Here is a 23219-nt window from a genome sequence, read left to right on the forward strand (position 1 = left end):
TCAAATATAACAAGATTTTTAAAAAGGCACATTTATTGCTAAAAGAAAAGATATTTGTAACCACTAATATGGAAAAAACTATTCTCATGTAAAGACATACTCCTGTAATGATGCCAGGGTCACTGAGAACAATTGTTCCTGCCTGGTTAAATAAAAACTACATATATTAAAGCTAGAGACAGCTTTAACTAATTCTTGATCTCTGTAAAGAACAGCACCTCAAAAATCAGGAGCTAAAATCTAGATCTAGTATTTAACTATTTCTGTGGAATGAGGAAAAATGCAGTCTACTAACACTTGCTGGAAGTGGCACAGTTAGTTTTTCCTCTCAACCGCAAAAATCAGGACTGAGAGAGCAAAGCCTGCTCTGGTGAGAATCTGGACTTTGACCTGTTCTTGCCTTTCGAACATATGTAGTTAAGTGGCAGAAAAGAAATGGGGAAGACGTTAATGATTTGAAAAACTTTTTTTTCCTGAAAGCAAATAGTTGAGAAGCCCAACCACCATTTGAGCTATGAGAGCGCATGAACTAGAGGGACCTACTCAGAAGGATGCATGTACTTATGCAATGCAGGTTGTATCCCACCAAGATTAAGATTATGGTGAAAAAGGAGCTTCTAATACAGTGATTTGCAATCAGAGTGCCATGGCATCCTGGGGTACTGTGAGATCCTTGTAAGTGTGCCATAGGGTGTTGATCAATAGTAGCACTGTTAGGTGTGCAGACATGATTCACAAGATAAACCCAGAGGTTTCAAGTAGGAATCAATAGTGTCAAAAATATTCTGATCTGTTATGGTCTTTCTGAGATCCTTACAACAGAAGAATTGCTCTATCATTTTTCTGTAGTCAAACAAGTGAAAGCTGAGAGCTTGCATTTTCTGAGGGGTGCCTGGACTCTAAAAAGGTTTACAACACTGCTCTGACGGCTGGCTCACCACACCATGAAAAAAATTGAAAGTTCCCATAAAAAGTCTCTGTAATTAAAAAACAACAAGAATGAAGAGAAACAACATAACTGCACAAACCCGCCCAGCATAACTACATGTTCCTATTACCCTTTGTCTGCTACAACCTGATTTAAAACAAGATACAACTGGTGGAAGAAGCACTTCATGTGAAACTCCTTCTTTAAAAGAATAAAGATAAAAATATCCAAAGTTAGGCCTTGATCCCAACTAAGCTCAACTGTACACCTGTACGGGCCTGTCTAAGCAAGGAGGGGGCCAAGCGTGCTTTGTTCACACTCTCTCCACGCACCCATGTGACACCTGTCTGGGGGCACATTCCAGACCCAGAAGTTTACTGGTGAGGTTCTGCTGGGCCTGTCTCCCCACTGCCCACTTTCAGGCCTGCCGGAGACTGATGGCTCAAGGGGAGATGTGGTGAAACAAGCCAGAGCACCCTAACTGATGTATTTCCAGTTTGGGATGCAGCTGGGACTCAGGTGAGAGGGTCTGCTTGCCCCCATCCTTTATCAGGACTTGCCAGTGTAGCAGTGTATAGAAGTCCTTCAGCAAGTAGAACCCTCTTTTCTTCCAACCAGCCTGTCAGACATAGCTACCAGTTAATAAAAGCTATTCCTATAGTTGCCAGTGCATAAACAAAGTGTTTCCAGAGAACTGATGGCACCTGCCAACACAGGGTGCAGAAAATTAAACCTCCCCAGCCACTGGCCCCACCCTTGGAAAAAAGAAACGGGAGGCAGTCTCAGACAGTGGCAAAAAGCACTACCCGCAAGGCTGACCTCTACCAGCTCAAGATAGATAAAAGAGATAGAAATATGTACCTTTGCATACAACTTGATAATTAGTACAACAGTCTCCTCTGGCCATGCAGTCTTCAGAGCAGTGACACGCATTATCTTCATTCCTTGCTTCTCCACAGCGATCTTTGGTACATTCCCAGCCTCGAGCTAAAATGATTACAGGGTAAATGAAAACATAAGATAGGAGATTACAATCAAGCAAAAAAAAAATTAGAAAGCTTTCACTCAATTGAGTATCCTAAACAAACTTAGCCTAAGCATTAAAGTTGGATCTGGAAGCCTATGCCCAGCCTAATGCTTTCAAGAACTTTGAAATAGATATATTGACTATAAACAAAAAGACAACATGAGCCTGCAAATGGTAGGAAGGCTCAAGTACTTCCCCATTTCCAAGCAGCAAGCTTTATTAATTTAAACCAGTGATTTTCAGGCTTCCTGGTCACGGAACCCTTTCGTATCACTTCTTCTGCCACACAGCTCCTACCCTACCCCAAAGACTGGTTGCAGAGCCAGGCAACTTGGCCCCACAATGGCAATGCACTGCCTCCCGGCCTGGTCTGACATTATCCCCAATCTCTTTGCAGAACCTTTCATGGAAACCCAAGGCTCCCTGGAACTCAGTTTGAAAATGACTGATTTAAGCCATTTGTAGTTTAAGCCATTTTCCAAACTTAATACCACCAGGAACATCAATAAGGTATATCTATTTCGCCCTCCTTCTCTCAGATACACTACAGGGCGTGGGGCTATGCCTGCCTGGCTCCTATAGCCAGGCAGAGCAGGTCTGCCTCTGCCTCAATAAAGACTCCTGGTGGGAGGGAGGGAGACATCTTGGCACCCCCTCTAAATTAGCACCCAGAGTTGGTGCCTGCTCGCCCACTACTAGTTACACTACTGTTATAGCACACTCTTAAAGGCAAGGCTACACTCCCTGGGAGTTTTTCTGAGAAAGGCAGGTTATTGTCATGCACCCAACTCATCCCTATGGTGGTACTTCAACAGGCAGCACACACATGGAAGGGACACATGGTGGCATGGTGCTGAAGTGGTGCAGATGTGCCCTAATGGACTTAGCACAAACCTGGCCTTCCAGGGAAAGGTAGTACTCAGGTGGTTGTAAGACATCTTCTGTCTCTCCCAGTCCTGGACAAGCCTCAGGAAAACTTAAGCCAGGGGTGTCAAACACGTGGCCTGTGGGCCATACCTGGCCCATGGGGACCTATGATTTGGTCCATAGGCTGAACCTGGTGCTACAGGCACTGCACACAGCATAAGGGGTTAGTCTGGGGCACGCATTTCATGCAGCACACCACTGGATTGGCTCTCCATGCTGTCTTCTGCATACACAGGTGGCCTGGAGCCTAATTCAGACTGGCCCTGAAATCAGTACACAGGGTCCATCCGGCACAGCCTCTCTCTTCACACAATACAAGCCTTGGTGTGGGGCTGGTGCATGTTGCAGGCAGCGCATGCAGTTGGGCCACTGCACACACTGAACTCAGCACTGAGTGCTGCATGTGGTACCCTGCTCGACTGATCCTGCATGCTGGCTCCCTGCATGTGTGCTCTTGATCCGATCTGCAGAGCAACGCAACAACCCCCATGCAGCCCGGAGCCAGATGAGTTTGTCAGCTCTGACTGACACAATCCTGAAGGACCATTGAAGATATGGCTGCACATGGCAGAACCAACTCCTGCAAACAGGCCCACAGACGCAATCCCAAGGTTGTTTTCGACACTTCCTGTCTTAGAAGAAACCTAAAAATCCTCCCCCAGATGGATATGGAACTTTAAGGGTCCCTTTAAATACTTATCCTGGCATAAAGAAACCAAAGTAGGGTTTGCAACTTATTTATCATTCTCTCTCTACCTCTCCTCCTAATGCCTGGAATTTTGTCTATACACATATCATAAAAGGGTAATATACTGTTATATACTCTGGTGATGGCACTAGTTAGCATACTGAACACTTCTAAGTGTTTGATAGATAAGTATGCATATAAGTATATATTTGACATCTGAGACGGGAAATGGAGGGACTCATTTTTCACAGTACTAGCATCTTCCAAATTCCAACCTGCTGAAAGCACTCAGTACCTCACAGCACTATCTGATTTACCAAAACCACACCACACCTGCCTAAATTTCAGACCTTCCTGGCTACTGGTACCAATAGACCAAATCAACTCAAGCTTTCCTAGTGAAATTATATGTTATTATTTATAGATGTCTGACGTGAGAAGTTTGCTGTGCAGAAATACCATTTTTCAATCAAAAAATGAATATATTGGGGGAAAAATAACCTGTGCTACAAATGAAGCTACTTTTTATTCTTGTTGTTTTACCTATGCACAAGCCCTTCTTCTGGCTTCTCAGTAAATGTGATTCTCTGTCAGAGATGAAAGCAATAAAAGTTCAAGGCTGTGGAGTGGGGAGGCCGGGCATCTGTCAGTCCTCACTATTTCCTATGAGTTTTTGGTACATGTGAAATATCTGAAATTCATGTATAATATTTTAGGACACAGGATGGCCAAACCTATGGCCCACGGGCCAGATCCAGGGAAAAAAAGCCCATATACGACATTTTTGCCCCTTGGTGTGCAACTGATTGAACTGTAAAGGTTACATTAGTGTGTTGTACATGCACCGACATCTGGAAATAGGTGCTAGGAATAACAGCAAACAGCTCAGCCCATCACCTGTCATTTATTCCTCTGAGAATCTGTGCATAACTTACAGCTTCTGTGGGACTTAAGAAATACATTGGTCTTGCATGGACCTTCTGCACAGCCATGAGAATGAACATTAATTGCAAGACTAACCACTAAACCACTGTCCTCTGCTTATCACTTATTTCCTATTCTAATTGAAGGGAAAACTAATACCTCAGCATGTATAGCTGACAGTTTTCAAAAGGGGGATCACAACAATAGTGGAATCTATTTTTCAGGTGAGGCCTAACATACAAGTATGCTACCTTTATTTGCCCTGGAAGCTAAGCCAGAGCCAAAAGTGACTAGGAAAGATAGGTTCATTTTCCCACCGGTCCTTGTAAGGAACTGTGGACCACACATTGCGATGTGCTAAATGTGCTCCAAGAAGAAAAGAATACAGCAGGTCCTCAGAGTGGTCCTTAGTTTTTCACCAGATAGATGCAGAGGGAAGGGGGGATGGGTGCCAGGGAGAAGAGCCATCATACCTGTCTTTAAACACAGTTCATCAAAATCATAACAGCAACTGTTGTAGCTCTTGCACAGGTTGTCACAACGGCAGCCAGGGGGCTCAGCCTCTTGAAGTTCAAAGCATCTGTTTTTACAGGACCCAGAAGTACTGATCCAGGGGGAATCTGACAGGACTGCATGGAACAAGAAACAGGGCAACATCTGTCAAACCATCAATGACTGCTAAGTGATTGCTCAAAGCAGTGCTAGTTTGATTAATGAAACTTCAGTCACCTTGTTACAGGAAGGGGAGAGGAAGGGAAAGGAGTAGGTTAAACACTCAGGTTGTTTGCAGAAGCCAAAGTCTAATCAACTAAAAAAAGGCTGCTCTTTTAGAAAAAAAAGGGGGCAAGCAGCATGTGGTGTTAATGCCCTGCAGAGAAATGCACCTGGCTTTCAGTCTAAGAATCAAGAGATCATTAGCAGAATGTACTGAAGTCTCAGAGGCTCACTTATAGGAGCTTCAAAGACTCACTCAAAAGTAGCCCCTTGTATTTAGAAACCAGGTGATGTTTTCATGCTCAACTGGGCAGTTATCATGAAAAGAAATGCAGTTAGTGACATCCAGAATGAGTTGGTTTACTATACTCCAAGCATGCAACAAAATTAAGATGTTTGACACACTGGGTTAGGGACTACACAGCTGTTTTGTGGGCTTCTGTAGAGTATTAAAATACAAAAATTAATTTTTTTTTTTTTTTTTTTAGGATAATAACATGGTTGGCCTCAAACAGGCAGTTATTTCTAGCAGGGGAAACTTTTGAGAAAAAGTATAGTTCCTGGGGAGCAGCACAGGCAGGCAGCCTGCAAGTGTCCCCTCTCCCATACTCTGTGCTGATTGATCTGGGGATGGTGTGGGGAACTGGCTGCTGCACTCCTCCCTGTCCCAGGAGACTAGAGTAGTGAGGCGAAGCTCCCCTGCAGCTTCCCAAACCAGAAACCCCCATTACCGTGAAGCTGCAGGTGCAGGCTTTCAAGGTACCTTGTGGAGGAAGATTCTTCCCACCTACATCCCTGCATGTGGAGCTGCAGTGCTGGCTTTGAAGTGCTCTGTGAAGAGAAACTCCCAGCCATGTAAACATTTTAAAGCTGGTGCCTGCAGCTCCTCCAAAAGTTGGGGGAAGAGCAGGACAAAGCCCCCAGCCTGTTCCCCAGACCAGGCAATCCCTGGGGAGAGGTGGGGATCATTGCCCTGCTGCTGTCTTTGCCTCCCAGATTAGTCTGTGAAGGGAGGGGAGGGAAGAAAGTATCAATGTAAAGCTCCCAGCCCTGGGCAGTCACTGCTGTTCCCCTCCACCCCTGGACCAGACCATGAAGGGAGCATACAAGAGTTAGTTTCTCTCCCAAGAATGCTCTCACAGGGGAAACCATCCAGGCTGACACCTGGAAGATTTTCTTCTAGAAAGGGTTCACTTCCTCCAGGAGAAATTTATGAAATGCTCATATGCATGTCTTTTCTACCAGGAGTACATTGTTTCTCTCAGTAGAAATATAATGCCTGAACGTGGCCAGTATCTTACACATCTGATTCAAAGTCCAAACTTCCCAGTAAATTGTAGGCTGTCAATACTCAAACTATTAAAATAGCAAGTGTTAGATTTCAATACTTAGATTTCAGTTTACCAGATGGGGGAAAAGCGTGCTATGTGAGATTTAATTGAGGATGCTGTTTACTACTCTATTGCATTAAAGACATTAAAGCAGGCAAAGAATGAGATATAAATTCATATTCATCTTCAAAAACAGTTTGAAATTTTTGCAGCGTCTCCTGAATTTTCTAATACCTATAAGAATTCATTCTAAGGAAATAGATAAAGCTGGCTTGGTGCTGAAGTTTTTTCTACAGCAGACTATTTGTTTTGATAGAAGATTGACTCATATACTAATTTTTAAACAAATCTGATGCCACACAGACTTTTGAAAAAATAAATGTTATGGATAAAAGACCATATTTTTGCTGCTGTTCTAGATAGTAAAAAGTTTAACTGCAAGCCTTATTGAACAATCTTCAGAAGACATCATTATGACCTCAAGTTGCAGCAAGGGAAGTTTAGGTTAGATAGGAAGAACTCTCAGTAGGACAGTAGTAAAGTACGGGCACAGACCCAGAGAGGTTGTGAATCTCCATTCTTGGGGGGCAGAGGTGGGGGGAGGGGGTTAAGACCTGGCTAGACAAAGTCTTGGCTGGAATAATCTAATTAGGGGTGGTTGTGCTTGGCTGGGATGATTTTGTTGGGAATGGTCAAGAAGGGAGCTGGACTAGATCAGTGGTCACCAACCTGGTGCTTGCAATCAGCCAGTTGATCCCTGAGCCTCCTTAGGGCAATCCTAGGCTGGGGAGACAGATGGGCGCATGCACATGGGCACACCCACCACCCTCAGCCCCAGTCCCTGTGGGGGAGAGAAGGGGTGGAGGCCAGGTTGAGGCCCCTACAGTGAGGGACTGACCTGTGGTTCAGCCAGGAGCAGGGGAAGGTAAGTCAGGCTCCAGCCCCATTGGGAGGACTGGAACCCCAGGGGGGCACCTCCAGGGGTACGGTGGGCTCCCTCCCCTTCTCTGCAGGGGTGGAGGCAAAGGTTGCAGAGGCAGCTGCTGCTCTGCCTCAAGCCCCACTGCAGCTGTGCATGTGTGACTCAGCTCAGCAGTGAGGACTTACGTGGCATTGGGCCCTGGACTGGCTATGCCCCCAGGGGGGCACATGGGGGGAGTCCTGCCACTGGGCGCAGCCCAGCAGGGGCCCCGGGGGCGCATGCCCCTCCACACCTGTGCTGCCTCTGCAGGCTGCCTGCTGTACCTAGAGCACAGCAGGGAGGGGACATGAGCCCCCAAGGGATCTGCTGGGCTGTGCCCGCAGCAGGAGCTCCCCCCCGCATGCGCCCCTGAATGGCGGAGAGCTCCAAACCCAGCCACGCCAGGGCCCAACCCCACATTCCTTTTGCTGCCAGGTGGGCACAGCTCAGCCCAGTGGTGGCAGAGAAATGGGGTCGAGCCTCAGCCCAGCCTCGTCTAGGACTCTCCACCACCCAGGTGCATGGGGGGACAGGGACTTCTGCTGCTGGGCACAGCCTGGTGGAGGCCTTGGGGGCCCATGTCCCCTCCCCCCCATGCTCCAGGCGCAGCGAGCAGCCCACAGCAGCAGCCGCTTAATCCCAGAGCACAGCAGAGCGGAGCACAGGCCTCTGGAGCACAGGTTGGGGGACCGAGGCTGCACCCAGAGGTAGAAGCCCCCACAACTGGGTGGTAGAGAATCTCAGACCAGGCCAAAAACCAAGCACAGTGGATGTGCTGCTGCCAGAACCACAAACCTGGTTTCTCTCCTTCCCAGAGGAGCTCCTGTCTGCATGGGTGCATTTTTGGTGCAAAACCTCAGTACTAACCATAGGTGCGACAGGGGTTACTTGTTTCATGAAATCCAGACTCCAGCTCCTAGTGCTCTCTTGAGCACTGTTTAAGAGCCCTGCCTAATTTAGCCTTAACTGTAGGGGTCAGTTGACCTGGGAATATAGCTGGGCCTTTCATCTTCCATGTCATCTTACCAGCGTTAACAAGCACTGGAGGGAGTTCTCACTGCTCCTTTAAGAGTAACATTTTATGTACCGGGGCCCAGATCCTCAGGTGGGTCCCTCAGCCATTATATTCACTCGGGTCATATCACTTTTCTCACTCCAACAACCTATCCCCATATTGTGGTCACAAAATCTTTCACTAATTTTGGACAGACCTATATTAAAGTTAACAAAGAGAGAATAAAATATACTGTTATGTTATATACTGTTATTTCTCCATTTTCTTTCAGCTGAGCCTCACCCCTTTGCCCACCCTTTACTTCCAAAAAGTGATCTTCACCATAAAAAAGGCTGACCACTGGACTAGATGATCTCCTGAGGTCCGTTCCAACCCTAATTTTCTATGATTTTATCCCAAGGCTACTAACTGGAGCATCCCGAAACAAAGCTGGACGGGTAGTTTGGAGTATTTAGAGTGAGCTGTTTGATAAAAGCAGCATGGGAAGGCTAGCATGGTTAGGTGTCATAGTTATAGTGGTGACAAGATGCAGGCACGTGATCAAAGTTAAGGGAAACAGTAGATGGTTTCATTGCTTTGCTTTTGAGGTTTGGTGGTTTTGTGGTGGGGGTTTGGTCAAATAGGTAAAGCTTGTTGCATTTTTTTATTTAGTAAAGTTATATGTATATTAGTACCTAATGGAAAAAACCATAGGAGCATTCCTATGAAAAGGCACTCCCAGAACATCAGTTGATAGACATGCTAAATTTGAGAATGATGATCACTTAGAATGTCATGGAGCTAAACATAAGCTAGCAACATGCATAACAGAGGCAAGGATTTTTGTGGATGATATCTTTTATTGGACCTTCCCCCTCACATTTCCTGGACCATCATGGCTACATCACTCCATCATTACCACAACATATATGTGGTAGCATTACTACAACATACATGAGCTAGCAACATGTTATCCAGTTACTGGAATCATCTTGTTTGACAATGTCCAAAAAAACCCAAAGCAATGTTCTTTGTTTTACATTCATTTACTCTCCCAATCCTGATTACAACAGGAAATTAATTTTGAAAACTCTCATTTTTACCAAAAATAACTCCTTGTGACCGATTAATCACTTCTGGTATCCTGAAAAATGAATGTTGTGAACTAACCTTTTTATTTCAAATTTCAACAGCTAGTTACTAAGCTTCTGAACTGTTCAATCCAAGCTGAGAATGACGCATTTAATTTCATACCTGCACAACAGGCATTCTTTGGCACTGTGCAAGTCTTACAGTTAATTATGGTTTCCTGCTTTAATCACTTGGGTCTGATTTGCAGAAGTGCCAAGAATCACTCTCTCGCCTTAACTTCAGCAGGAGCACTTTATGCTTATAAAAATTAAATCTATTTGTTTTGAGCCAGTACATGCTTGTCAATCCAATTTTTCACCTTCAATGGGACACTGCAATCCGTTTGGATTTATTTGAAGTTTTATTTAAAAAAACACTATTTCACTAAATCTTTAATTCAACCATCTCACTTCATAATGAATATCTACTAGGCTGTGTGAAGCTTGGGTGGTGATTTGATCTGGAGGAGATTCGACCTGATTTGGTAGTTGAATCTCTGAATCTGAACTGAATCAGGGGACCAATAAAAAGGTCCAAGTTGATTCAAAGCTGTCTGAATCTTCAGAAAAGATTTGGAGAGCTTCGATGATTCGGATTGTCCCTGCCCGCTGCAGCAGGAACCTGGAACCGGATTCCATGCTGATAAGTAGGGGGGAGGAGGAGGGGAGGGGAGGAGACCCCTGCCAAGCCCCAACCCCTGCCCGCCCCTGCCCCCCCACCATGGCTGCCCTGCCTGCCCCAGCTCCCAGCACTTGGGGAAAAAAAGCTCTCATTCACCAGGTGCTGCCAGGCAGGGGGTGATCCCTGCTTCTCCCCACTGCCCCATGGGGGGAATCTGCCATAAGCCCCCTGCCCCCCCCCATTTTCCTAGCCCTCCCACAGCTGCCCGACCCGCCTGAGCTCTGGGTCTTTAATGGAAAAACAAACAACCCCCCCAGACTCACTGGTGCTTGCAGCAGCCTCACGGCTTCAGGGGGCCCGTGGAAGAGCACCCCTGCAGTGTGGGGCAGTGGGGATCGCCCCACATCCAGCAGAAACTGGTGATTCCATTTTGTTTTTTCTTAAAGGGATGGAGCTCACATGGGCAGGGCAGCCATGGGGGGCAGGGGGATTGGGGGGGGTCAGAGGGCTCATGGCAGAGCTCCCCATGCAGCGTGGGGCAGTGGGGGGCAGCAGGGATCACCCCTCCCACCTGACAGCATCTGGTGAGTCGAGGCTTTATTTCCCAAGTGCTGGGAGCTAGGGTAGGCAGGGCAGCCATGGGGGGATGAGGCCCATCAGGGATGTGCCCCTCCTCCAGACCCCCCTCCCCGACCGCTTACCTACCAGCATGGAATCCGGCTCCAGCTCCCTGCTGCAGCGGGCGGGGACTGTCTGAATCATCAAAGCTCTCTGAATCTTTTCCGAAGATTTGGAGAGCTTTGAATCAATTCAGACCTTTTTATTGGTCCCAATTCAATTTGGATTCGGAGATTCAGCCACCAAATCCTAATCAAGGCTGAATCTCTTTCGAATCAAATCAGCACCCAAAACTTTGCACATAGCGTTAAACCCCTTCTGGTCTGTTACAGTCTTTCTTAGTTCTTTGCAACAGAAATATTTCCCTATTATTTTTCTGCAGTCAAAAAACGAGTGAAAACGTAGCATTTTCCAAGTGCCTCAAACCTCACAAGGGGTATTATAAACACTCAAAATGCATGGCAGACATTTCAGATCTACACATTTGTCTCAGTGTCTGTTAAAAGGTCAGTTTTGCAGAAAAACCCAACACCCATTTGAAACACAATTTCAAAGTCATCTGTGTCTTGATGTACTGGTCATTAGTTTCAATTTGCTCAGCTGGGTGTTGAGCTAACTTCTGAAAAAATCTTTTGAAAAATTGCCCTTAGACAATTTACTGTCCATTAAATGTCATTAAATTTGTCCATTATTTAACTTCTTCTGATATTTTCTCCTTACATGTCGGGTATTCACATTTAAGACCAGAATCCCAGATGTGTCAAGTTGTAGGTTTGAGACTCAAGGATGTATTTCAGAATGCTTTATGTTAGCACTGCCCCTTTTCATCTCTCTGAGAGGAAGTTACTTTCAACAGAGCCTCTGCCTAGTTGGGAACCTACTCCATAATGTTCTTGAAAACAACATCTCAGTGTGTGATAAAGGAAAATGTGACAAGCCTTGCTGGATGTTATAGAAGCAACAATGTCAACAGTGTTTGAAGTAGTATCTCAGTGACCTAGCGTTAGCTGGGGTGAAGAACGGTTTCCATTATCTTGTTAGTGGGATATCATTCAGCTATTACTTTTGTTATTTTCCATCCATTTGACAACTATCTTGCCTTGATAAGTTAAAAAGCAAAAGTGTTATCCAGCTATTGTAGTACATAACTATTATACCTACTGAGCTACTGTGTGACCCTTTATATTTCACATCAGAATGATACAGTGCAACTCATGTCCACTGTTATATGGAAATTCTTCAATTGTTTGTTTCAGATGACCTTGTGTCTGAGGCCAAACCACAATTTTCAGGTCATACACAATGCTGTGGCCTGAGTACTGTTGTGTCATATAGTTTGAACATGAGTCAACATCTTTACAGGAGCCACGCGACTGCCAGCGAAGGTACCTTTCAAACTGTCAGATTCTTTTGCACTGAATACAAGCTTTTTTTCAAAATTCCTAGACTGGCTTTGAAGATCCTGCCATCAAATCTGAATCTCATTGGAGAGAACGGGGGTTCTCTTCACTTCAGGATTTTTTTCCCATTACTTAAGCACTTTTTCTTCTGAGCTGCCTTCAAGTTGAACTCAAATAATTATTGTTCTTTAAGGCTCGCTCTAGCTTGAATGATATGATACCGATAGGGAAATAAATCCTATGAAGTGAAACTGTCTTGTGTCTGTTATATGTATATGAAAATGATAACACTTCCAAGCTCTGTATCTTGTATCCACCTAGAAGAGTGCCATATTGGTTGATTGATTTGACTCCACCCAGTTATTAATGTGGCAAAAATACAACGCCTACTTGCAATGACTAGATTACTTTCAATGGATGATTACTCAGGCATGCTTGCATAATGCTCCTCAGAGAAGACACCACACGGTAAGAATAAGGCAGCTGCTATATAAAAGGAGAGAGGGCAAGAAGAAAGTTACTTTTAGAGTATGGGGTGGCAGTTTTGCTTCATGTTGCTTACTCTACACTTCTATATGGCTGAGCGTCATTGAAAGGAATAAGATTTCACTGTAAGATGTCATTACATTTTAGCTATAAAATACAGAAAGGATTAAGAATAAGGCTTCAACATTCTTACAGGCATTGGAATACTAAAATTTAAGGGCCCACTCTTGTGTTTAATTGATGTATGACAACAGGATACCATACTTTGACCATTCATTTTGAAACTATTTAGTTAGCCAATAATCAATAATAGGACAAGTGTAAGAATGGTGCAGCCTCAGTTCTTAGTTAGTGTTCTTGCTTTGGATAGTTTAAGTCAGTTCCTTATAGTATTTTAATGCAGATGTGTATACAAATTAATAAGTCATCTAAAGCACAATCCAAATATTGTAGAAGTTAACTTTTTTAGCGCTTGATACTACTTTCTCACATGAGTACCTAAGATACAGATAGATTTAAAAGATGTAGCACAGGATTCATAAAACATAAATGGAATAGACTAGATTTGAAAATTTCAAGAACCTACAACATGCACCTGTAAAGATAATGCACCAGTCATGCATAACAATGGATGGTAAAAACAGTGTTTTCCGTAGTCCATCTAATAGTAACATTAATTCTAAAAGATAATTATGTGAGCGTTATTAAAAACATGGAATTAAAACTCAAGTTAAAAAGGATCCCAAAGCAATCGTGTAGCTTGACATTTCACTGCACTGAGTTTCTTAAAAGCCATTCTCTATATGCAGTTCCATTATTATTAATAGGAGTCATATGTGATTATGAAGGCATAAACTGACTCCTTTTGCATTTGTTACCAGTTAATACAAAGGTACTCTGCCCAACAGTATATCCTTCCTTTTGCAGACAATAATTCAGTTCTTCCATTTATTCTATCTGAACGTGAATTTATGAACTTGGATTTTACATCCTGCTTCCATTATATGTTAATGTTGACATATTGTAAGTAACTTGGTTGACACAAAAACAGAAGAGTTAAAGCCATCACATTACAGCCAATTTTCTGATTGCTAAACCCCAGAAAAATCAGCTGTAACTGCACCAATCAAACCAAAAAAAAAATCATTGACAGTCTGCATGTTGAAACCATGAAACATAAAGGTGTTAGAATGACTCCTACAGAGTTAACAATTAATAGGAAACTAATAACAGAATATACTTTAGCAAACAAGAGCAGCCCTTGTATTTAAAGTAAAAATTCCAGGAGCAACATCTCCCACACTTTTAATTACCTACATGTCTTTACTCAGTCACTCACTGTCCTGATTAATGCTGTGATTAGACACCCATTCCAGGGGGAGAAAAAGCCATACAGACACACAACCACGACCTCATTGGTAACTCAACCAGGTCATGGTAAACAACCAATTTCTTTATGAAAATTCTCAAGCTATCTTTACAGATGGGTATTGTAAATGAAACCCTTTCACTTCAGTTACATTACCCAAGTCAAGGTCAATTACCACAAGCTTCCTATTTCATACCAATGAAAGAAACAGACACACAAGCCAAGTCCTTTTTTTTTTCTAACTACTTTTCCACGTTATATATTTTTTCCCTTTGGACTCTGCCTGAATTGACAAAATCCTATATCCTTGACAAAATGTAAACACAGGTCCCTGTGGCAGGCCCTTTTCCTCCTCCACCCATAGGAGAACGATGCAAGACTGAAGAAAAATACATGAGTGACAGCACATCTGCTTCATGCAGCTCCTGATATTAAGCTAACACCTGCTATTCTCACCCCTTCATTCTTGCTGTTAGTTGTCTGCCGTCTACTGTTCAGAAACCAGCATGACCGGCAGATACAGAACTCTAAGAAGCTATTCTCTATGCCACTAGACATGAAATGATTCTGGCTGATCAATAAATGCACAGATTGCTTTTTAGCTAGCTATAAAAACTGTACACAAACTCAACCAGTAGTTTCTACATTTCTTTTATTTATCAAATGAATCTATACAGAGTGGAAAAAACCCCCAAACCAGGCATGATATTCAACAGTTAATGACAAAATCAGGGTAAATGGACTCAACCCTAAAATAAGCCTGATTTTCCATAGTCACATGCACACAGAGCAAAAGTTTAAGTAAATAGGTGACCTATAGGTGAGTCCCAAAGGTCAACAGGCTTGGGATTGTTAACTTATTCTTCACTATATCCTACAACTAAAAGGAACAGTAAACTACTGTTTCAGAGTGGGAGTGGTTTCTAACTACAGCATATAGCATAAGGTTAAGGAGATGTACAATTTATGTCAGTTACTGTACCTGAAATTGGGCCCTCCTCCCATTCTTCAGATCTTCTCAATCGATTTGCTGTAAATCCTATACAGACATTTACTCCAAAGGCAAAAGCAAACACAGATACTACCTGTAAAAGGAAAAAAGCAAAGTGATCAGACTAAGCAAAACAGGAACCTGAATTGAAGAGTATGATGATTAAAGTAGAGGACCAACTATACTATTTGAATTCCCTGTCACTGCAGTTCCTATTACTGGAACAGTAAATGACAGAGTCACAATTTGAATCAAAACCAGAAGGGGCTTTATGAATAAAACATCTGATTTTAAAGCTCAGCTGTTTCTTTCTGTAGAATTTATTTCAAGAGACAGTGGTTACTCCTTTAAAAACAAACATGGTCCTTGCCTTCCCTACCTGATTGAACTGGAAACAGTTTTTCTTAGCCATACTAGAGAATTCTTGAAAAGTCTTTGCAGTAAGTTCTCTTTTTCTTTATATTGAGTGCAGTGCTCTGTTTGCTCTGTGAGTTCAGTCTATTAGCTACAACTAATCCCACCTGGTGAGGTTGACAGGCTCATTTGATTTGTCCAGGGGGTGATTTCATCATGTTTCACTCACAAATCGCAGCTCTGAGTGCAAGAAGCTTCAGGCATCATCCCTCTCTCGCCCCCCTCCCCCCCACAAAATACACACACACACACACACTTTTATGTGGTTTCCTCTGGCAATGCAAGGTTTTCTTATGTTAATAACAGTTCATGTTCATGTTTTATTCTCTTCACAAAAGTAGCATGGTTAAAAGAGAAACCAAATGTGTTTTCATCCAGCTAAAACTGAAAAACACTTGGGCTATGGGATGAAAATATTCTGTTGCCATATTCAAACATCACAAAAAAGTGCAAACAAGAATTTCAGCGTAGTTAACTTTTAGGCATTAGACACCACAATAATGCACAATAACTTTAATACATTAAAGACACACAGACTAAACTGCCTTTGCACAGGAGCTGTAATTTTTGTTTCTGGTTCTAGAAGATGAATCACTGGTCTCACACTTGTGAGCGACAACTGACGCTTCTAAGTGGATTTCAGCAGAATCTCCAGGACGGCCACAACACGGAAGAGAAGAATGCCTTTCTCAGACTGTGATCCCTTCTGCTGCTGTTACAGTGCAAGCCCCAAGAGTAAGCTTTTATGTAATTGCACACAATTTTATCCAAGCATTTTGTAATCTCAACATATCTGAAAGGAAGTGAAATGTCAGCCCTTCCCCATTTCATTTACCATTTAAAAAAAAAAGGTCAGCAGCTTTGATAAGTAGTCCTATTTACATAGTACACAGTAAGAGAGGGTACAATGAGAGAGAATAGAATTATGGTTCAAATGGGTGGTTTAGATATTATTTGCCAAGGCAATTTATTTATCAAAGTCATTGGGCCCTTTTTTGCCAAATGAAAACTTCTTTCACTAAACTGTTTGCTAAAAACTAGACTTAAAGGGACAGAGTCAGGATGGGCCAAGCCTTAAAAAGGAGTTTCCAAATTTCCTTGAGAGTTGTCAATATTGTAGGGCCTGCATTAATAAAAATGCTTTAAAACCTGCCACTGTATCACACAAATACCATAGAACTTCACTGAGAAACAGCTCTCATTTAGACTTCACCCTCACCTAAAAGCCACACCTTTACAGGGCATGGCAACACCTTGTCCCAGTACCTGTAACAGAAGTCACTGCCATCAGCCACTGATCTTTTCTTCAAGCAGTGGTTAATGGAAAGTGCCATCATTGAGTCATGGTAAGTGCTAGGGTAGGTAATCCAGTTTAGCAGAAACTAAAGCTTCTCAGTGAAAGGATGAAACATAGTGAAAAGAAACCGTCTGTAATGGGCTCTAAATAGATTGGCGTGGTTGCACAACATGAAAAGATTCACATACTCCCATTTCTTTAAAGTACATCACAGAGCTAGTCAAGAGATCATGTATGATATACCTCACCAATGGTCACCTTGCAAATAAAAGATGGTTGGACTATAGGTTACATACTGAAGCCCATTTCTTCACGCAAGGTCACACAGATGCCTGGCAAGAGGTGCCTGCCAACATTCAAACAAGGGGCTCCCACAACGTATTTGCCCTTCTTTGGTGACAACCCCCGTAATGCGTAGGTTACATGCCCTCACCGAGAGAGCAGGGGGTGAGGGACTGAGGGACCTATTCATTTTTATTCCCCCCATTGAAACAAAAACGCTTTCTAATAACCAAGGAGGGAGGCAGCACCACTTGGCAAACACACTTATAGTAAGCTGCAGTTTGGTAGAAATGTTTATATTTTGTTCCTGAAAAATATACTAAGTAATTGATAGAGCAAGACACAGTGTTCAGTTTATGCAACTAGAAAGGAGAAAGAGTGGGGGCTGCTGTCTTGGATGCTTGTGGAGTATCCTCCTCCTTGGTAGGACTGGGTTTTTTTAATCTGTTTACTTCTTGTAGCCAAATGCTGCAAAAATGTGCTTGCTGGAAGCATTCTCTGAGCTCTGGGGATAACGTGCATCTCTGGCCAGTGGGCTTCAGCAGTTAAGGAAGGGGCCACAAGCCACTGGGGCAGGGCTAACTTTGGAGTATCAATTTAACAAAGAGCTCCTAAGAGCACCAGCCCATCAGTAGATAACTGGAACATTCATACAGTTTCTTTGTAAACATGCGTCGTGATGTAGTTGCCTATAATCTGCACTAACTAAAGCTACTACTCAGTGGCAAAATATTTACAGATTTTAAAATGTCTATTATTTAGGACATTTAATTGCAGAGCCTATGTCCATACTTGAAAGAAGGAAAAATTCTATTTATGCACCAAATAGCACTTATTTTTCAAGATTAAAAAAAAAAAAATCAATGGACGCCAGCCACCCTCAAGTCCTTCACAACCTCGAATCACAGAATCATCCTTAAGGTTCATCTAGTCCTGCTCCCCACACAGTGTATTTTTTACCCATATTTTACATCTTTGGCTTGTACTGCAATTTGGCATTGACCCAAATCTGACAGACAAGTGATGTATGCAAAAATCTCTTCATAATTTTAGCCCTGTTTGATAATATCATCCATAACCATATTATGTTCTGTAACGCATCATTGGCATTTTAAGAGAAAACCAAAAACGTCACACCACTAATCTCTAATAGGCAGCAAACGTCAGCATTCATGAGGGCCTTGGTTCATTGGGCAGGAACAAAGACTACTGTGGGACTGGAAATCAGGAGACATATGAGCTCTCTTCTAAGTCATACCACTGCCACTAACTGGAACTGACTTTGGGCATCAAAATTAAGCCAATTTTGATCTGCTTTTCAAGGGTGTTGAACACCTACTGCTCCCAGTGCCTGCAGGTATGTTGTAGGTGCTCACTACTGAAAATTAGTTTCAAGCTGTTTTAAAATGGGATATTCAGAACACAGAACGCTCCAAAAGCAGTGGCCATGTTTCAAAATTTTGGATTTCTTTTTAAAATTTTGCATGTGGGAACCAGATCATTAGTTGATGTCAATCTATGAAACTCCACTGAAGTCAATGGAATTGTGCTGATTTAAATTAGATGTGGATATGGCCTTTAGCTCTCTGGTCTGTAATACAAGTATAATAACCTCTTCTGTAATTTCCTTCAACCTGTATGGATCAGTAGCCTAATTTTGTTATTGATTCTTTTTCTTGTATAGGATGGGTTATGCATTTCCTAGTAGCTCTGTCTGAACTGATCAAGCATTCAAGTGAACAATCACTCTTTTTGTAATGAGTGCATCAAACCACAGCAGTAATACAGAAGGCATTCATTAGCATGTACAAACCCACTAATCCTTATTTACGCAAAATTTTACTGCAGGGGTTATTACCAATTAATTAGTATTTTAATTAGCAATTACATGGGGTTTTATAGTGAGCAGCAAAAATCCTGTCCACTGAAAATTAACTATTTTTTTTATTTAAAGAAAGAAAAACATATGTAAATAAATAAGTGGTGTGTAACCAACGTTATTTAATGGAAAGAAAAAATACACTCACAGGTCCAAGTAAAGCCTTAAAATTAACAATAAATACACCTAAAATGAACTGTATCATAATCAGCAGGAAAAGTAATACTGCTTTCACAAGTTACTCTCATAGTGTAAGGAATAGACTCTGAACTTTTGATGCTGTTTAACACATGGTGATTTTAATGCTTTCCGTTTCACTCACAGAATGCAAAGCATTAAGCCAGCCACTAGGTGACACTTTAAATGAAATGGTCACATTGTAAACTTACAGCTAAATTAGTTAGCTTCCTTTTCTAATATTCAATAGCATTTGCATTTAGTATTACATAGCTTACATATGTTTTATATTTAAAAAATCAAATCCTAACAACAAGAAAAATATTGTATAACTAGTTAGGGGGTGGCACGTCCCAATAGCTTAAAATAATTAAGAGAGATCATCCCTATCATGCACGTTTTTAAATAAGATGTGGCCATCCAAAAGGCTGAGTGCATGCAGGAGAAATCAAATTCAGTGAACAGCACTTGGACAAATTACCCAAAGTCAATCTCCAAATAAGATCAATCGCCATTTCACATATCCTCAAGCAAAAGCCTTGAATTACTTAATCTACCCTGAAGATCAGTCACATTCAAGTCCTGCTTGACCACCAGCAAAACCAAAATTGCCAGCTAAATGCACTTTATTAAAAACTACCTACTTCCAATCTCAGACAGCCAAATCTAGGCAATACTAGCAAAAGTAACAACTGAAGAGGCAACACACAGCAAAGATTGAGATATAGCCCAGACCTTTACCATATTTTACAAGGACACACAGAGTAAACATCTTGGATAATACCCAAGTAAGTCAAAAGCCTATCAACCCTCTTTCTCTTTTCCCTTCATCTAATAGAAGGTCATGTCAACACTTATGAGAATTTGCCAATATAGTTACACTGGAAATCCCCACAGTGGAGATTCAACTTAATCTGACAGAGGAGTTCTTTGGCAGCATAAGTTACATTCATTTCATGGACAGAAATAACTACTCCAGCCATAGGACTTTGTTGGCAATTTAACATCATCTGTGCTATGGCTGTTACTGGCATAGCGGGTCCCAGGACAGAATGAGGGGAGAGGGAAATCACATCTAACGCACGTTAGCTGTGCCAGTTTGGAACAGATCTGTGATAAGTAGTTGTGACATGATGCATCAGAAAAGTAAATACTGGCTGGGGTGTAATAGAATAGTGAGGCTGGCAAAAGTCATTTTCAACCTGGAGGGATGTGGGCAGTGGGGTCCCCCAGGGCTCAGTCCTTGGGCCCGCATTGTTCAACAACTTCATCAGCGACTAGGACAAGGGGGTAAAAAGCACCCTGTTCAAATTTGCTGATGACACTAAGATGTGGGGAGAAGTGGGCATGCTAGAAAGGAGGAATAGGCTGCCATCGGACCTAGAAAGGTTACAGGGGTGGGTGGATGAGAACAGGATGGGATTCAACACCGACAAGCTCAAAGTGATGCACCTGGGGAGGAAAAACCGGCACCATACCTACAGGTTGGGGAACTCCCTTCTCGTCAGTGCAGGGGCAGAAAAGGATCTTGGAGTCATCACTGGTGCCAAGATGAACATGGGCCGGCAGTGTGGGGATGCAGTCAGGAAGGCCAACCTACTTTGTCATGCATCCACAGATGCATCTCAAGCAGGTCCAAAGAGGTGATCCTCCCCCTCTATGTGGCACTGGTCAGGCCGCAGCTGGAGTACTGCGTCCAGTTCTGGGTGCTGCACTTCAAGAGGGATGTGGACAACATGGAGAGGGTCCAGAGGAGGGCCACTCTCATGGGGGCAGCAGGGCAGGCCCTACAAGGAGAGGCTACAGGACCTGACCCTGTTCAGCCTCCACAAGAGAAGGCTGAGGGGGGATCTAGTGGCCATTTACAAACTAGTCGGGGGGATCAGCAGGCATTGGGGGAGTCCCTGTTCCCCCGAGCACCGCCAGGAGCGACCAGGAATAACGGTCACAAGTTGGCAGAGAGTAGATTCAGGTTAGATATCAGGAGGCGCTACTTCACGGTCAGGGCAGCTAGGATCTGGAACCAACCTCCAAGAGAAGTGGTGCTGGCTCCTACCCTGGGGGTCTTTAAGAGGAGGCTAGAGCAAGGCTATACCTTGCTGGGGTCGTTTGACCCCAGTACTCTTTCATGCCATGGCAGGGGGTCAGACTTGATGATCTGCTCAGGTCCCTTCCGACCCTACAAACTATGAAACTATAAGTTGGCTGGAATAGGAAAGAGAGAGGAAAGAAGATGATACATGTAAGGGAACAAAATAATGAATAGATTGTAAGTTTCCATATTAGCTTGGATAGAAAGGAGAGACAAGAAGAGAAGTCAGAGTACCAGATGCATGAGGAGGTTTGGTTTTAGTCTGTTGTGAGTGGTCAGTTAGTAGATGCCACCCCCAGGATCCCAGGTGCAACTAAGTTTTCATATTCACACAAGATTCAAAATGAATCCACGTAATAACAGGCCACAAAGGACCAGTATGCAAAAGCTGTTGCAAACTGAGATTATAGAGGAGTTCTCTTCTATTGATCTCTAAGAATAACTATAGCACAGTGATTCTTAGCCTGGATGATGTGACATCCTAAGTTGTTGTGAGATCCTTTTAAGGGTACATGACACCCCACAACACTGTTGCCACTGTTAGGTATACAAATACCTACATGAGTCACATGATAAATAGGAATCCATAATATCAAAAACACTGTGACCTGTTTGTGTCTTTCTGAGTTCTTTATGACAAAAGAACTGCTTATTAGGAACAAAAGCTAAGAATTGGTATTTTCCAAGGGGTGTCTTAATCCTAAAAATGTTGAGAACCACTGCTATAGACTAAAATTAATTGAATGATCAGTGTGAACTGGCTACCTGAAAGACTGGTGCAAAATGTTATCACAAATGAAGAATGCCAAACACTTGGCAACCACAGCCATGTAAATTTAAAAAGTACAAATTGACCATGAGGAGGAGAAAAGAGAATCCTAAAGTTGTAATTGATATGTTAATCAGGAGGGCTAAGTGAAAGACAAAGATAAGCCATTATCTTCCTGAGAGCAGGAATATAATGCCAAATCCTTTGGTCATTAGAAATGTTATGACAATTACAGAACCTTCTTTCGTTATCTTCATCTCTTACATGCAATTTTTTTTTAACTTTGGTGCTTCCTGTATAGGGTCTTATGCCACACTTATTACTGCTGGATCTGATTGCCTTCCAATAGGTCATTAAGTGATGTGAATAACATCTATCACATACTTTTTTTAATTGCACTGGAGCTGGTATGTGAACTTTGAAACTTTATCTTCCAAGGCAAGAAAAGGCCACAAAAGGACTTTAAGGAGTTTAACTGCCATCCAGCTGCTTTTGTAAGCGCCTAAGTACAACATATCGAATCTCAAAAGGCTCAGTCAAATGCCACTTACACCTGGAATTAAAGTTGTTTTTTTTGCAAAAATCTAGTTGGTCTAATAATAGATATCACCTCTACCACAAGTCCTGATTGACCTCTAGACCAATATAGCTACAACCTGGATACTTATACCTGGAAGCACCTAAGTTATTACCGGTAAAGATCTCTAGGTGCTTAAATGATTGCTACTGGTTAGGGGAAGAAAGTTTATGTCCTAAGAGTAATGAACAGTTCAGCCCGTTGTTCATGCCTAAGCCTCACTCATGCCTAAGACTGCACCTCTCTCTCCTCCTGGCCCCAGTTTTCTTAGACTGGACTATGCACATCACATGACAGGAAAGGATGTTCCCCCCTTAACCAAAGCCCCCAAATTTAGGGCAAGCACTGAAGGTAAGTGTCCTTAATTGAAGTAGTATAACTACATGTGAAGGAGAGGGGGTGCCAGCCCCACACACTAACCAAGGGGAGGTCAGCCCAGAGACCCCAGCCAGCATCACTCTCCCTCCCCCAGAGGAAACACCTGCTGCATGAGAAAGTGCCTGGCTGACAGCTACTGGGTTAACACTGTCACAGCAACTGCCGAATTAAGGTTTTTAAAGTCTCTTTCTACATACAGCTCTGCAGCTCCTGTGAAAGGTGTAGCAGGCTCACGTTTCAGAGC

The 23219-nt window shown here is 42.9% G+C and overlaps 1 protein-coding gene and 1 long non-coding RNA gene across 4 annotated transcripts in view; one reads left to right on the forward strand and one right to left on the reverse strand.

The window, feature by feature from the left end:
* The window catches only part of ENPP2 (ectonucleotide pyrophosphatase/phosphodiesterase 2), a 116241-nt gene that overhangs the window by 59045 nt on the left and 33977 nt on the right, over positions 1–23219 (reverse strand). Inside the window, exons 1-4 of one of the 3 annotated variants that reach the window (XM_019552255.1) lie at positions 15490–15654; positions 15102–15204; positions 4968–5123; positions 1790–1915 (exon numbers count right to left, since the gene is read on the reverse strand). In XM_019552255.1, coding sequence (XP_019407800.1) covers positions 1790–1915; positions 4968–5123; positions 15102–15204; positions 15490–15522 — 418 coding nt within the window. In that variant the 5' untranslated portion in view covers positions 15523–15654. Of the gene's footprint in view, positions 1–1789; positions 1916–4967; positions 5124–15101; positions 15205–15489; positions 15655–23219 lie in introns of those variants that run through there. The other 2 variants (XM_019552269.1, XM_019552262.1) reach the window with 2 other exon arrangements.
* LOC109321536 lies at positions 735–21881 on the forward strand. Its single transcript, XR_002104079.1, has 3 exons — positions 735–758; positions 14234–14237; positions 21832–21881. It is a non-coding gene; the product is annotated as an uncharacterized LOC109321536 (long non-coding RNA).

Source organism: Crocodylus porosus, unplaced genomic scaffold (assembly GCF_001723895.1).
Source record: "Crocodylus porosus isolate Cpor-Errol unplaced genomic scaffold, CroPor_comp1, whole genome shotgun sequence".
In the NCBI taxonomy this organism is placed as follows: Eukaryota; Metazoa; Chordata; order Crocodylia; family Crocodylidae; genus Crocodylus; species Crocodylus porosus.